Here is a 14127-nt window from a genome sequence, read left to right on the forward strand (position 1 = left end):
CAAACAGGCACTAGAGAGACATGGAGAAACTTTTTATTTTTGCTTAATATCCTAATACGCTGCAAACAATTTCTTGACACGAACAGTGTCTTACATCTCAACAAGGGGAAGAAAAACAGAGGGAATTGTGATTCTAACAGATTGTTCTTCCGTCGAAGCCGTGGTTACGATAGAATCAACGCATGTATCAGTGGCATGGAGAACATCATCAAGCCAGCGCTTGAAGGAAAACATCATCTCCAGGTAGGTAGGTATGTACTCGTCAGACAGCAATTCAGTTGTCTCGGAAAATTCAGAAGCCTTTGAGCTTGCCGGTGAGCCCGGCCAGCTCCACCCATTTCTCCAGCGCCGTGGCCGACGACACGAACGCCGACTTGGACGAGTTGATGTCGCTCTTGCTCACTGCAACAAGAATGGAAAGCGAGATGATGTTGAGGACACCATTTCCTAATTCTTCCAGTGCTAGAGTGAAAAACTGATGAAGAATTACATACCTGATGTGAATAAGGAGGACAGCGAAGAGTTGAAGGTGTCGACCGCGCTCTTCTCCTCACTGCTTGAGCTGAACTGTTGTGCACATACAGTGATAGAAATGAGATGAAATTGCAGTCAAACAGTTCTATATATATGTAAGTGTCGTGTTCTGGTAGGAGCATGCGTGCCTTGGAGAAAGCTGCATTGACGTTCTGCACCCACGGCGCGTCGGAGGCGGGGCCGAGGACGTCGCCGGCGGCGGCGAGGTCGTCCTTGTCAATGGCCTGCCCCACCTTGCTCAGCTTGTACACCAGGTCCTGCAAGTACCCTGTGGTTAAGGATTAATTGCCAGCACTAGTTTGCACAGATCAGTACTAGTACAAGGCATGGCTAATTTTGCTGATCGATCGAGCCGACCGACCTGTCTCGGCGGCGGAGGAGTTGATGATCCCTTGCTTCTGGAGCCGTTTCTTCTTGTCCTCCTTGACGCGCTCCAGCAGCTCCAGGTCGTCGTCAGCCTCCAGGATGGCGGCCCGCGCGGCGCCGCCAGAGGAGGAGGAGCCGGCCAGCGCGAGCGCGGCCAGCAGGCACGACGCGATGCCGCCGCGCCTACCGACGACGGCGGCGTCGCGCCGGCCGGGACCGTCCTGGCTTGTGCTACTCGCGACGGCCACCGCTCTGAACGACGTGGGTTTCTTGGCAGTAGGATGCAGCAGCGTGGGGACCTCCTGCGCCGGCAAGGGCTTGGACGCGGCCCCGCCGCACCCGGCGAGCGTCCACGCCTCGGTGACCATGGGCACCATACGATCGACGGAGAGAGAGAGAGCGCTTGGTTCACCGGGGAGGTTGGCGGGGAGCTGTGGCCGGCGTCGTGTGGCGAAATCGAAATGCGGAATGAGATGGTAGAATGGGATGGAAGTGCGTGTCCCCTTATCCTTGCTATATCTCGCCGCGGTCGTCACAGCCACAGACGGGTTAGCCTCAGTCGGCCGCGCCTGTATGGGCAGGGAGACGCTTCCACACGCGTACGTGCGTGGGCTGTGGCCTCTCGCGGACGACGAACGAACCCCCTTGGCCGCGTCGGGTGCGCGCGGTGGCCAGGACAGCAGCTGCCTCCGCGCCGCGCGTACGTAGTACGTCACGTCCCGCATACGCGCACATCGGCACATGCACAGCTAGCGATGGAGGCGGAGCGCGCAGCAGATACGAAGAAGGACAGTGTTAAACATTGGGAACCGAGGGTAGCTCACATGGTTATTTGTGGTGGAATTAGCCCATGATAGTTCAAGTCCTAGAATGACATTTTTTTTGAAATAGAGAGTTGTATTAATTAAAAGAGGAAACATTGTTCTTACAATCTTGCAAGGCCACGCTCAACACGTAGGTTGGCTATGTCCCTTACATAACACCACCACGCAACTCTCTACGCCTAAATTGGCAAAGACTATGGGCTAAACTATTGACTCTTCTATCTACTTTGTGAACTTTAACTTCTCTGTTTCCTTGCTTGATGACCTGGAATTCCTTTGCAAACACTCTGATTTCCGATCTATCCACGTATGAGGGGTCAAGTGCCTTTGCCACGACACTGATGTCCGTCTCAATAATTAAAGGTAGGTCTGTGCCCGACATCGCTGCCCGTAGTCCTTCTAGGCAAGCCGTAGCTTCTGCGAAGTCTGCTCCTTTGCATCGCGGAATGTAGTCCCAGGCCGACAATATAATTCTCCCATCATGCTCTACAGCTCCCCATGCTCCACTACTATTCTCCTGCAAAAAACTTCCATCCACATTGACCTTGGCCCACCCGTGGTCAGGCTTTTGCCAAGCTTTTTCCTTTGTATTATCATGTTCTTTCACTTTTGGCAAATTGATCATAGGGCTTTTTCCTTTACGATCAATCTCAGAGTTTCCGTTCTCGCTCAAACGGATGTTTGCAAGGTAGTTTTGCAAAAACCGAGCAGAGTGGGAGATTTTTGCTTTACCTTTCGCAAAGATCGCATCATTTTTATGATGCCAGGCACGCCACCAGAATAGCATAAATTTTTATCGTAAGTCTTCAATCACTTTATCTAATAGGACAAGAACCCAATCCTTTCCTGTGTAGCTTATTTCATGCTCAGGAGGAAGGTTCCACACGTCCTTCAATTCATGCGAGGGCTCTTGCAAACGTACAATGGTGCGCAACATGGAATCCCGTTTCGTCCTCAACACCACAAACATTACAAATTGGAGTGAGGCCCGGAATACGTCGAAATCTATTTGTTTGAACCGCAAGGGATTCTATTGCTAGCCTCCATGTAAAAATATGTACCTTTTGGGGGACATTTGTTTTCTAAATAGAGTTCCAAATACTCCGGTCCCCCGATATATTGTGGCTTGGTCCAATAATTTCAGATCTCTTTTCATCCATGGCACAGCCCAATGTGGCCTATATGCACTCCGCACAGTGAAAATTCCATTCTTTTCCGGCTGCCAAGCAATATAATCGTCCTCCTCAAAGTTTGGGAGTCGAATGCTCAAGATATCATTCGCATCTTGTTGTGTAAAAATACGTCTTATGTTATCCTCCTTCCAAGAGTGAGTCTCCTGGTCAATGAGATCCGCTACCCAACGGATTCGGGAGTTAGTTAGATTTGTATTAATTTTCATATTTCTCCTCGGGATCCAGTTGTCTCTCCAGATGCGAACGCTTTTACCATTGCATATACACTATACACATCCTTTTTTAAGAAGTTCTAAGCCATGATACCCTGCCAACCCGGTGACGCATTGTGAATAAATGTTGTGTCCAGTAGATCTGCCTCATGATAGTATTTCGCTTTTAATACTCTTGCACAGGGACTGTGAGGATATGCAATAAGACGCCAAGCTTGCCTAGCAAGGAGAGCCTGATTAAATACTCTAAGGTCCTTGAACCCCATACCTCCCTGGTTTTTGCGTTGTGTGAGTTTCTCCCAACTCAACCAGTGAATATGTCAGCGATCCTTATCATCTCCCCACCAGAATTCTCTAGTCATGTGCATGAGCTCCTCACATAGGGATGCCGAAAACTTGAAGAAACTCATCGCAAACGTGGGAATTGCCTGAGCCACGGATTTTATTAGCGTCTCCTTGGCACCACTGGAGGCATATTTTTCCGTCCAATCATTCATTTTTTCCTTGCTTTATCCTTAGTTGACTTGAATTTACCTTTATCCATACGCCCTTCTGGAACCAGCAAGCCCAAGTACTTCTCAGAACTCACTGTCACCACATTCAGAATATGTATGACTTGCTGACCATCTTCTTCTGAGCATTTATTTCCAAGAAGTAGGGAGCATTTTGATGGGCTAATCATCTGGCCCGTAGCTCGCTCATAATTGCTCAGAATATGCTTCACCTTTGTTGCTTGATCACTATTTGCTTAAAAAAATAACAAGCTATCATCTGCAAATAGCAGGTGCGAGATACCAGGGCTGTGACGACATATTTTTAGCTCCTGGATCTCCCCAGCTTCGGTCTTTCTATTTATTAGGCGTGAAAGTCCATCTGCCACAAAGAGGAAGAGATATGGTGAAAGTGGATCTTCCTATCTTAACCCCCGTGTAGGGGAAAAGCTTTGTAGCATGTTCCCGTTAAAACGGACGGAATACTTCATAGATTTTACACACGTCATGATCCTAGAATGACATTGATACTTGCATTTTTTCTGAATTTATTTCAGAATTTCCAGCGATGTTCGTTTAATGAAGGAGACGTTTCCCTCTACTACGAGGCACTTGTGATGACTTTGCCAATCTCAAGACATTATGTCGGCTCAGTATCTCGGAAGTGCTCACATGAATAGGGTGTGTGTGCATGCCTTTCATAGGAGTGAAGGTATGGTCGTGTATGTGAGCATCTGCCATTGTACTGTGCTCAAAAAGAAAAAGGTTAAACACACATACTCATGAGTATTTAATGCCTATTATCCTAAAAAAAGAGTATTAAGGGCCTATTTGATTTCATAGGAAACATGGAGGAAAAAATATAGGAGTAATGTCGTATTTTTCTATGGTGACGTTTTTTTTGCGGGAGTTTCTATGGCGACGTTGTTCATCCATGTGATTTAAAGGAATGGATCATAGGACAATTGAGGAATTTGTCCTTTGGTTTTTGAGTTTCTCATATGCAGATAAATTTTACAATCCATTCAAACATCTTTTTACATCATATGCGCAAATAAAGAGCAAAACGAAGACATTGATTTGTATGATTTCTTTGCTTTTTTTTTTCTTTTCCTGTGAGCCCAACTCTCAATTCTAGATATTTTTGTCGTCGTTGTTGTTGTTAGACCATGATCATAGGCTCATGTTTTTCATTCAAACTTCAACTTAATTTATACATTTCGCCTAAAAGAATATAAAATAGTATAATTATCCGCGTTAGACATCAAGTGTCATCGGTGGGATGGTTATCCACACGGGCATAAAACCTATTAAGCGTTACAAGAAGGGCGGCCAACCAGCTATGCCACATGGCGCAACCTGATTGGCCGCGGTGAGAAAGCTTTTAAAATATTATTTTTTAGATGGATGTGGGGATTTCTTTTTAAATATTTTCTTTTCCTTTTTAGATGGAGGTGAGGACCCCGTGTTTTTTTTGAATGGAGGGCTATGCAAAGTGGCGCTCGCTGGTAGGCTGTGGTGGTAATTTTTTTTTCTTTTTTTTAGATGAAGGTGAGGATTTTTTCTAAGATTTCTTTGAGATGGAGACGAGGACCCCATGTATTCTTTTTAAATAAAAATATGCGCATAGCTTCCTCTTAAGCGGCACCACATGGTGATGCTTCAATCACTAGTGATAGCAATAGGTTGCCAATTTCATCGCGCCAAGGTCAACATACCATCGCCTTCCTCGTAGAAAAAACAAGCTACCAACACCTTCCCAACTCCCACCCACTGACAGTGGGCCAGTGCTATATGCTGGCGTGCCACTTTAGTAGCCTATATAGAGGAGGAGACAATGTATTTGCACGGCTGATGCAAGTTTTGAGTACCATGTATTTTACAACTTTAGGTATTAAAGTGGTCATTGAGCGCATGTTTAAGCACTTTCAATGTATTTACCACATGTTTAGCGAAAACACTATTTCTTTGTTCACAATTATAAGGCGTTTTGAATATTTCAATATGGATTATATACACATTACCCCGCAAAAAAAGATTACAACATGTTATAATTGTGAATCAGAAAAAAGTTAGAACATGTTATAATTGTGAATGGAGGTAATAGTAAGCAACGAGCAAAGAAGAGTCCAAAATCACGTATCCGTGAAACCGTAATTGTTGTTATTGGGCAACTTTTACCCAAAAAATTAAGCTGGAACCATGGACACCCCGGACACATGCAGCATTGCGAAGAGTTTTCCTCTCGGTGCTTGGTGGCTGGACCCTAGCCATGGTCCTTCCGCGGCTTCCCTTCGCTGATGACCTCAGTCGTCGGTGGTAAGGAGGCCGTCGGATACACACGTGTGAATCGTTTTTAGGCCCTCATAGTTAGGGTTTTAAGTTGTTTATCGTCTTGGCTTCGGCGATGATGATGGTAGGGCTCAATAAAGATTCTTTAGATCCTTCCACGACGAGGTGATCGGTCCTATGGTTGGAAAAGAATTTGGAAACTAGTCTGTGTAAGGATCACGTGGTGGTGGCGGCATCCTTGTGGTGGAACTGTGCCCTCGAGTTCCGCTGTTGCGATGGCGTTTGCTCCAGCGCCGACGCGGAGCTTGGGAGTTAGTCTAGGAGCGGATGCAGATTGTGGTCTGCATCGACGTCATCTGGAAAATGATGGGTCGTGTGCTGGGTTCATGGCTCGTGGATGGCAGGTATGGTTTCCTTCTTCGACGTCTTGGTCATGCGTGGTGCCAGATCTAGAGTTCGATGGCGTGCCCGGTGTGTTGCCATGGTCTGATTTGTTCAATGTTAATGGTTTCGCCTTTGGTGAGCCATCTTGGAGGTCCGTACAGCTGCATATCATCGATGGAGTCGCGTTGAGCTCGGATGAAAAGATAATCCGTCATTATCTTTGACGACTGTTGTGATGGTGCCATAGGCAGGTGATGGACGTTAGTGTCAAGTTCAGAGGATTCTTTAGTCTTAACTGTATTTTTCTTTCTTCTTCTTGGCTGTGTTCCATTGTACAAAGATTAGTTCTTGGCTGTGTTCCATTGCACAAAGATTAGTGTTATGTTGTCTTTTTAATTTTATCAGATTGGTGTTTATGTGACTTGTACTATGATCCTTATGATAAAAATGAGACACGTGTTATCATAAAAAAAACCATAGACACCCCAATTATTAATGCATATACTGCCGGAAGTAAGGCATCCATCTTAGCCAAGATTTTCCAAAAGGAAGTTAAGGAATCTTTTCTAAAAAAAGGAAAAATAATCGACGGGAAGACGTGATGAACCGCCTATATATAAGCTCGTGCGGCGCCGGTCTTGCCAATCGACTACGCCGGCGTTCTCTTCCTCTTCCACGAAGCAAGCCGAGGCCGAGGCCAAGTCGATGGGTTCGTATTTACTTGCCGTTGCAGCCGTGTGGATGGCGCTTTTAGCGGGCTGGCGAACCAATGCTTCTCGGCTCTACCCAACCAATCAACAGGTACCTATAAGCATGTGTTGGTGTTAATTAAGTTTCTTACAGCAAACACTTACGTTTATCAGACTAGTCATAATGGAAATAACTTAGCTAGTAATATAACGCACTTCGAGAAAATTTTGCTTATGTGGCAAGTAATTAATGAAAGGTGGTAACATAATATGTTACTACCTCCGTCTAGATGAATAAGTCATTCGCGTAGTTCTAGATCATCGATTTGAGGAATTAAATATACGTTATATGTCATGAAAAGTATATCACTAGATTTCTACAAGGATGTAGTTTCTAAATATATATTTTGTATCACATATAATATATATTTAGATAGTTAAATCGTCAACCTAAAACTACGCAAATGACTTATTCACCGAGACGGAGGTAGTACTATAATATAACGTTTTTCAAGATAAGATAAGTCTACGAGTTAATAAATGAAGCTATCTATGTTACTACTATTATGTTACTTTGCATTATGAAGGTAGTAACTTAGACTAGTATCATATGCATGACACTAGTCTAAGTTACTCCCCACTATGACCATCCTCAGACTAGTCATAGTGGGGGTAACTTAGGTAGTAACTTAACACATCTCAAGACAATTTTGCTTATGTGACAAGTATTTAATGAGAAAAGAGGTGGTTGTGGTAACATAATATGTTACTGTAACATAGCGCTTTTCGAGGCAAATGAGTCTATGAGTTAATAAATGAAGCAATCTATGACACTACTACTATATTATTTTGCATTATGAAGATAGTAACTTAGACTAGTGTCATATACATTACACTACTGTAAGTTACTCCCCACTATGACCAGCCTCAGTAGCTTTTACTACAATAGTTTTCTAATTTTTGCATGTCAGTTCATTGATGATCGGATCAGGTGGAAGCCCAAACGTCGAGCAACGAAACGATCCAAAGATGGCTGCTCGGTCAAGCTCCGCCACTCGACACTGAATCTGATGGCGCCATGATAGGCCATACGTACTACGTCGACTGGTCGTAGATCATTTTTTTAGTACTACTAGTAGTACTCCCTCCGTCCACGTGCATAGGCCGTCTAAGGCTGGCTATAATGAGAAATAAGGGGGTGTTTGTTTTTAGGAATTTTTTTGTGTAGGGATTAGAAAAAGTCTCTCTTAGAGACTTTTTTATCAAACGAGAGGGACTTTTTAGAGACTAAACTAGGCATTTGGGACTAAATGAAGAAGATTTTAGGACTTTTTGAGACTTTTCCAACAATGCCCCTCCATGCACCCATTGGCCCGCCACCCCATGGTGTTGTTTGATTGTTATTTTTTTATATACTAGGGGCAACATGGTCATTTAATAACCTCTAGGAAGGGACTAGGGACTTTTTAGTCTCTGAAAACAAACAGGGATAGACTTACAAACAGGGAGGGACTTTTTAGAGAAGAGAAGAGAGAAGGTAAGTGGCCTCTTCGTGAAGAGCCGGCTCTAGCACGTGCTTCTAGTCACTTTATGAAAATGAAAGGTGGGTCACATAATAAAAAAATAGTACACTCTTTTGATCTATTATTGTACATGTTGGCTATAAGATGGGTTGTATATGACATGTCACTGATTTATAGCCAGCAGCTGGCTATACTATTAACCATGCTCTTAGACTAGTAACATGCATATGTTACTAGTCTGTATTACTACCTTTATAGTACATAGTATCATAAATTAGTATAATAGGTGGTCTTATTTATTGCCATGCATGACACAGTAACGTCACATTTATTATGTTACGGTATCTACCTATGTTATTATAATCATCTCTCTCTTCTTTAATTACCTCTCACATAAGCATGTTTGCAAGTTCCAAATATATAATACTATTTATGTTACCCCCACTATGACCAGCCAGTGGCACTGTAATTTAGGCGCATAGAGATTGGGTCAGATGAAAATTAAATCATCTATTTTATGGGCAACTAGGGCGCCATCCAAACATGGCAGCCAACCAACTTGCTTGTTAATAGGTGGATTGCATGCAAACACAATTAGTGCTCTTTGCATGCACGGGGAGATGTATAGGCTATTTGCATGCACTGGATGTGCAGATTCATGTGCGGTCTAGGATTGGTCACGTAATTAATTACCACCTCTTGTGAATTGATAATAGCGACTTATACTCTTAGAAATCCTGGATTTTTTAAGGCTGGTCACAATGGGTAAGAACATAAACTAGTAACTTACACACTTTCCTAGATTATGTTACTACCTTCATAGTGGATAGGAACATCTATGTAGTGTCATACAACGATGTATTTATTAGGTTATAGACTCATTTTTTTTGGAGTGTGTGATGTTTCGGTAACTTAGCTAATTACCACAAGCACCTTTCTCTTCATTACATATGTGCCACATAAGCAAAATTGTATTGGAGTGTGTGATGTTACTCCTAAATTCCTCTCCATTGTGACCAGCCTAAAATGCCTTATGCACCTGGAACGGAAGGAGTACTATAGCTCTCTGGTTTTGCAGTTTGCGCAGCACCAGGCAGCAGCAGAAGCATCGGACGAGGGCTACTACGGCTTCATCATGACGCTGGACGTGTACGGCCTAGCTCTGAGCCCCGAGCAGTACAGCTTGGCCTCGGTCTGGCTCATCGACGACGGAGACGGCGCGGCGGCCAACTACAACGCCATCCAGATCGGCTGGGAGGCGCCGTCCGTCTACGGCGATTCCCGCACTCGCTTGGCCGCTATTTGGACGGTGCGTGACCGACTGGAATCTCGTTAAGTTTTCTCGAAAAAAAATGTTTATGTTGATTTTGAGTGGTTTCTGATCGTATTCTTGATGCTACATACTTTTGTGGCGAGTGATGGATCCCAGAAAGCTTTCTGCCGCAACGCAGACTGCGCCATTGGCTTCCAGCCAGAAGAGGGCGCGCCCATGTCTCTGGGCGACGTGATTCAGGCCGTCTCCCAGCCCGGAGGACCCAAGCAAACCATCACGATCAAAGTCATCAAGGTACGTATATATTATACCAGTCTAAACCACCGTTCAAGATCTGTTAATTTCCACGTTCATTCAACTTGTCTAATAAACTGTAAATGCAGGACGGTGAGCTGGGAGATTGGCTGGCGTACTGTGGGCTCAACGGGGACGGCCTTGCGCTGATCGGCCGTTTCCCCAGGTCGCTCTTCGCCGGAGGGATGGCGGACCGGGCGTCGCGCATCCAGTTCGGCGGCTTCGTGCAGACCCACGCCACGGACCTGGCTCCCATGGGCAGCGGCTACCTCCCCACCAACGTGGCCGCCGCGTCCATCAGTGACGTGCAGTTCATCGATCGGAGCGGTCATGCTTCGCCGGTGACGGGACAACTGCCGACGTACATGACCGATCCGAATGTCTACGTGGCTACTGACATGGCCGATGGCCAGTTCTTCTACGGGGGCCCTTGGAGTCCACAGATTGATCGACGGCACATTTTACTATCATACTATCAAAAATGCCCGTGCATTGTGGTGACGGCGTCCCCTTCGCGGGGGATAACGGGCCAGGTGGTGGGTTCTTGTGGCGGCGGATCTTAGAATCACATGTCCGGGCTCATCGCGGGACGCACGTGGAGGCCGAAGCTTCCTCCAGTGTCGATGACGCTTGACAATATATTATTAATAGTGTAAAATCCAGCAACCGAACACCATCGGTCCGGAAATAAAGCGGAAATCAAACTCTGAAGCCGTATACCTCGCGACAACAGTAACTCCTCCAGATAGCCACTAACTCTATGATACAAGACATAACATAAACGAAAAATATACAACTCCTAGGCTAAGCCTTCAAGAAGGAATCACCGCACATGCGCCGATGATGGCGAGTCCACCACAAGGTTGAACTTCGGATTCTCATCCCCAAAGCCAGGCTTCGATCCACCACCTTCAGCAAGGACACGACAGGCGCGCGACGACATAGCCCGATCCAAGTTCTTGTGTTTCCACTGGAGTGCATAAACTCGTCGTTGAAGCCATATCCGCCCTTATCCGTCTACTGATGCTTCGATAGGCGGATACCTCTGGAGGAGACAACGGAAGTAAAAGACATCTCATACCGCCTGCCTCCCGCTACTGTCGCACCACTTTCGATCCAACTACAACACGCTAAACATGACACCTCCACCAAAGCCATCGTGCATCACCTGCCGGTAGTAGACATGACTTGACGTCTCCGTATAAGACGTCATGCGTAGAATCCATCGGTAGCGCATCCACCGGTGGCTTCACCTGCCGATGACAGGCATCGCCCGACAGCTCCGAAAATGGCATATGTGTCACCTGCCGAGCCGCATCAAACCCGTTGGTGGAACGGACATCCCATACCGCCACCAGCCTGAAAAGGCCGTCACCACCTCGAGATCCGGACTCCGAGTCGCCCACACGACCCCGGAGTCCGCCGTTGTTGATGAAGAGGGGCCGCTGCCTTGATTTCGGGCGCTACAGGGAGCACCCACTCTCGCGCCAGCCGCTGTTGTCGCCCATACAACGCCAACCGCCGCCGTGATCCTGTGCATGCATCATTCTAATGCAAAGGCCGGGGATTATCCTTCTTTTCAAAAAAAAATATTTACAGGTAACTTGCCTTTAACCCTTCATAAAATGAAGTTTCAAGGGTTGTAACTTATTTGAACACATTTTACATAAATATATTTAGTACCACTGCTTTAAGTTGCATCGTAAGATTCCAGTTCGTACAATTTGATATTAGAAAGACTCAATATGTCGAACAGAAAAGTTGTTCCAGGAAAAGAGCCGTACGCAGCCCTCGCGTCGTCCCCGTTGGGCGACTCGGGCGGCGCCCTACCCAGCCGCCGGGGGCGCATACTCTCTCTCCCTTTCCTCCGTCGCCGCCGAGGGACGGCGCCGGTCTAAGCCCGGGGCCCGACGGCGGTGGCGGAAGACATCGCCTCTCTCCCACGGATCTGGGGTTGTGCAGGGCCCCGAATCATGTGGAGGCGCGCCCGATTCGATCTGCAACGATGGTGGCTATGGCGCAGCGGCGTCGGAGGCGGTGCGGGCTATGGGCGCGGCGGCCAGCCTTGTTCGGGCGGCGGCGGCTGCGTGCCATCTGCCTTTGGATCGGCGGCGACGGCGTGGAGGGCCTGGTGGTCACAACGGTGGCACCTCCGGTCAGATCTATTCTGACCGGTGCAGTCGGTGGTGGTGGTCATCTCTTCCATCAGAGGTGGTCGACCTGCGGCTGGGTGGTCGGATCTCGAGATTCGTCATCTAGTTCCAGCTACGAGTCGGGAGACATAGTTGTCGGTAAAAACCGAGCCGATGGCGGGCGGTGGCAGCGTTTTTGCGTCGTTACCTTGATGAATGCATCGTCGTGTAATTGTTGTCAATCCACTCGTGTTGTTTCGGGGGAAACCCTAGGATCTGGTCTTCCAGATCGGATGATGGCGGTACTACGGTGTCATTTCTCTCTCGAGAGCATCATTTGTGGAGCAGCGCTGGAGGACAGAGGCAGGAGGTGGAGCGGCTTTGTCTTGCACAGAGCTTCGGTGGAGCTGACAAGTCATGCCTGGCCGACAGGTGCTACGCTGAGTCATGCCTGGTTGGCAGGTGCTACGCACGACAGATCTTCCAGAGTCTTCGCATCTAGGCGGATGAACACAGGGCGGTGACTGTTGGGGAACATAGTAATTTCAAAAAATTTCCTACGCACACGCAAGATCATGGTGATGCATAGCAACGAGAGGGGAGAGTGTTGTCCACGTACCCTTGTAGACCGAAAGCGGAATCGTTAGCACAACGCGGTTGATGTAGTCGTACGTCTTCACGATCCGATCGATCAAGTACCGAACGCACGGCACCTTCGAGTTCTGCACACGTTCAACTCGATGACGTCCCTCGAACTCCGATCCAGCCGAGTGTTGAGGGAGAGTTTCGTCAGCACGACGGCATGGTGACGATGATGATGTTCTACCGACGCAGGGCTTCGCCTAAGCACCGCTACGATATGATTGAGGTGGATTATGGTGGAGGGGGCACCACACACGGCTAAGAGATCAAGAGATCAATTGTTGTGTCTATGGGGTGCCCCCTGGCCACGTATATAAAGGAGTGGAGGAGGGGAGGGGCCGGCCCTCTCTATGGCGCGCCCTAGGGGAGTCCTACTCCCACCGGGAGTAGGATTCCCCCTTTCCTAGTAGAACTAGGTGCCCTTCCAAGTAGTAGGAGTAGGAGGGAAGGAAAGGGAAGGGAAAAGGAGAAGGAAGGAAGGGGGCGCCCCCCTAGTCCAATTCGGACCAGCACATGGGGAGGGGTGCGGCCAACCTTTGAGGCCTTTCTCTCCTTTCCCGTATGGCCCATTAAGGCCCAGTACGAATTCCCGTAACTCCTTGGTACTTCCGAAAATACCCGAATCACTCGGAACCTTTCCGATGTCTGAATATAGTCGTCCAATATATCGATCTTTACGTATCGACCATTTCGAGACTCCTCGTCATGTCCCCGATCTCATCCGGGACTCCGAACTCCTTCGGTACATCAAAATACATAAACTCATAATATAACCGTCATCGAACTTTAAGCGTGCGGACCCTACGGGTTCGAGAACTATGTAGACATGACCGAGACACGTCTCCGGTCAATAACCAATAGCGGAACCTGGATGCTCATATTGGCTCCTACATATTCTACAAGATCTTTATTGGTCAAACCGCATAACAACATACGTTGTTCCCTTTGTCATCGGTATGTTACTTGCCCGAGATTCGATAGTCGTTATCTCAATACCTAGTTCAATCTCGTTACCGACAAGTCTCTTTACTCGTTCCGTAATACATCATCCCGCAACTAACTCATTAGTTGCAATGCTTGCAAGGCTTATGGTGATGTGCATTACCGAGTGGGCCCAGAGATACCTCTCCGACAATCGAAGTGACAAATCCTAATCTCGAAATACGCCAACCCAACAAGTACCTTCGGAGACACCTGTAGAGCACCTTTATAATCACCCAGTTACGTTGTGACGTTAGGTGGCACACAAAGTGTTTCCCCGGTAAACGGGAGTTACAT

The 14127-nt window shown here is 47.1% G+C and overlaps 1 protein-coding gene across 1 annotated transcript; it reads right to left on the bottom strand.

The window, feature by feature from the left end:
- Nucleotides 1-11: 11 nt before the first annotated feature.
- On the bottom strand, nt 12-1640 carry LOC119328775. The gene is made up of 4 exons (XM_037601750.1): nt 896-1640; nt 663-802; nt 495-567; nt 12-402 (listed from the first exon to the last, which is right to left on the bottom strand). The coding sequence occupies exons 1-4, from the start codon at nt 1623-1625 to the stop codon at nt 293-295; spliced, it is 1053 nt and encodes a 350-aa protein (XP_037457647.1). The 5' UTR covers nt 1626-1640; the 3' UTR covers nt 12-292.
- Nucleotides 1641-14127: the final 12487 nt, after the last annotated feature.

This window comes from Triticum dicoccoides, chromosome 7A (genome assembly GCF_002162155.2).
Source record: "Triticum dicoccoides isolate Atlit2015 ecotype Zavitan chromosome 7A, WEW_v2.0, whole genome shotgun sequence".
Lineage (NCBI taxonomy): Eukaryota > Viridiplantae > Streptophyta > Magnoliopsida > Poales > Poaceae > Triticum > Triticum dicoccoides.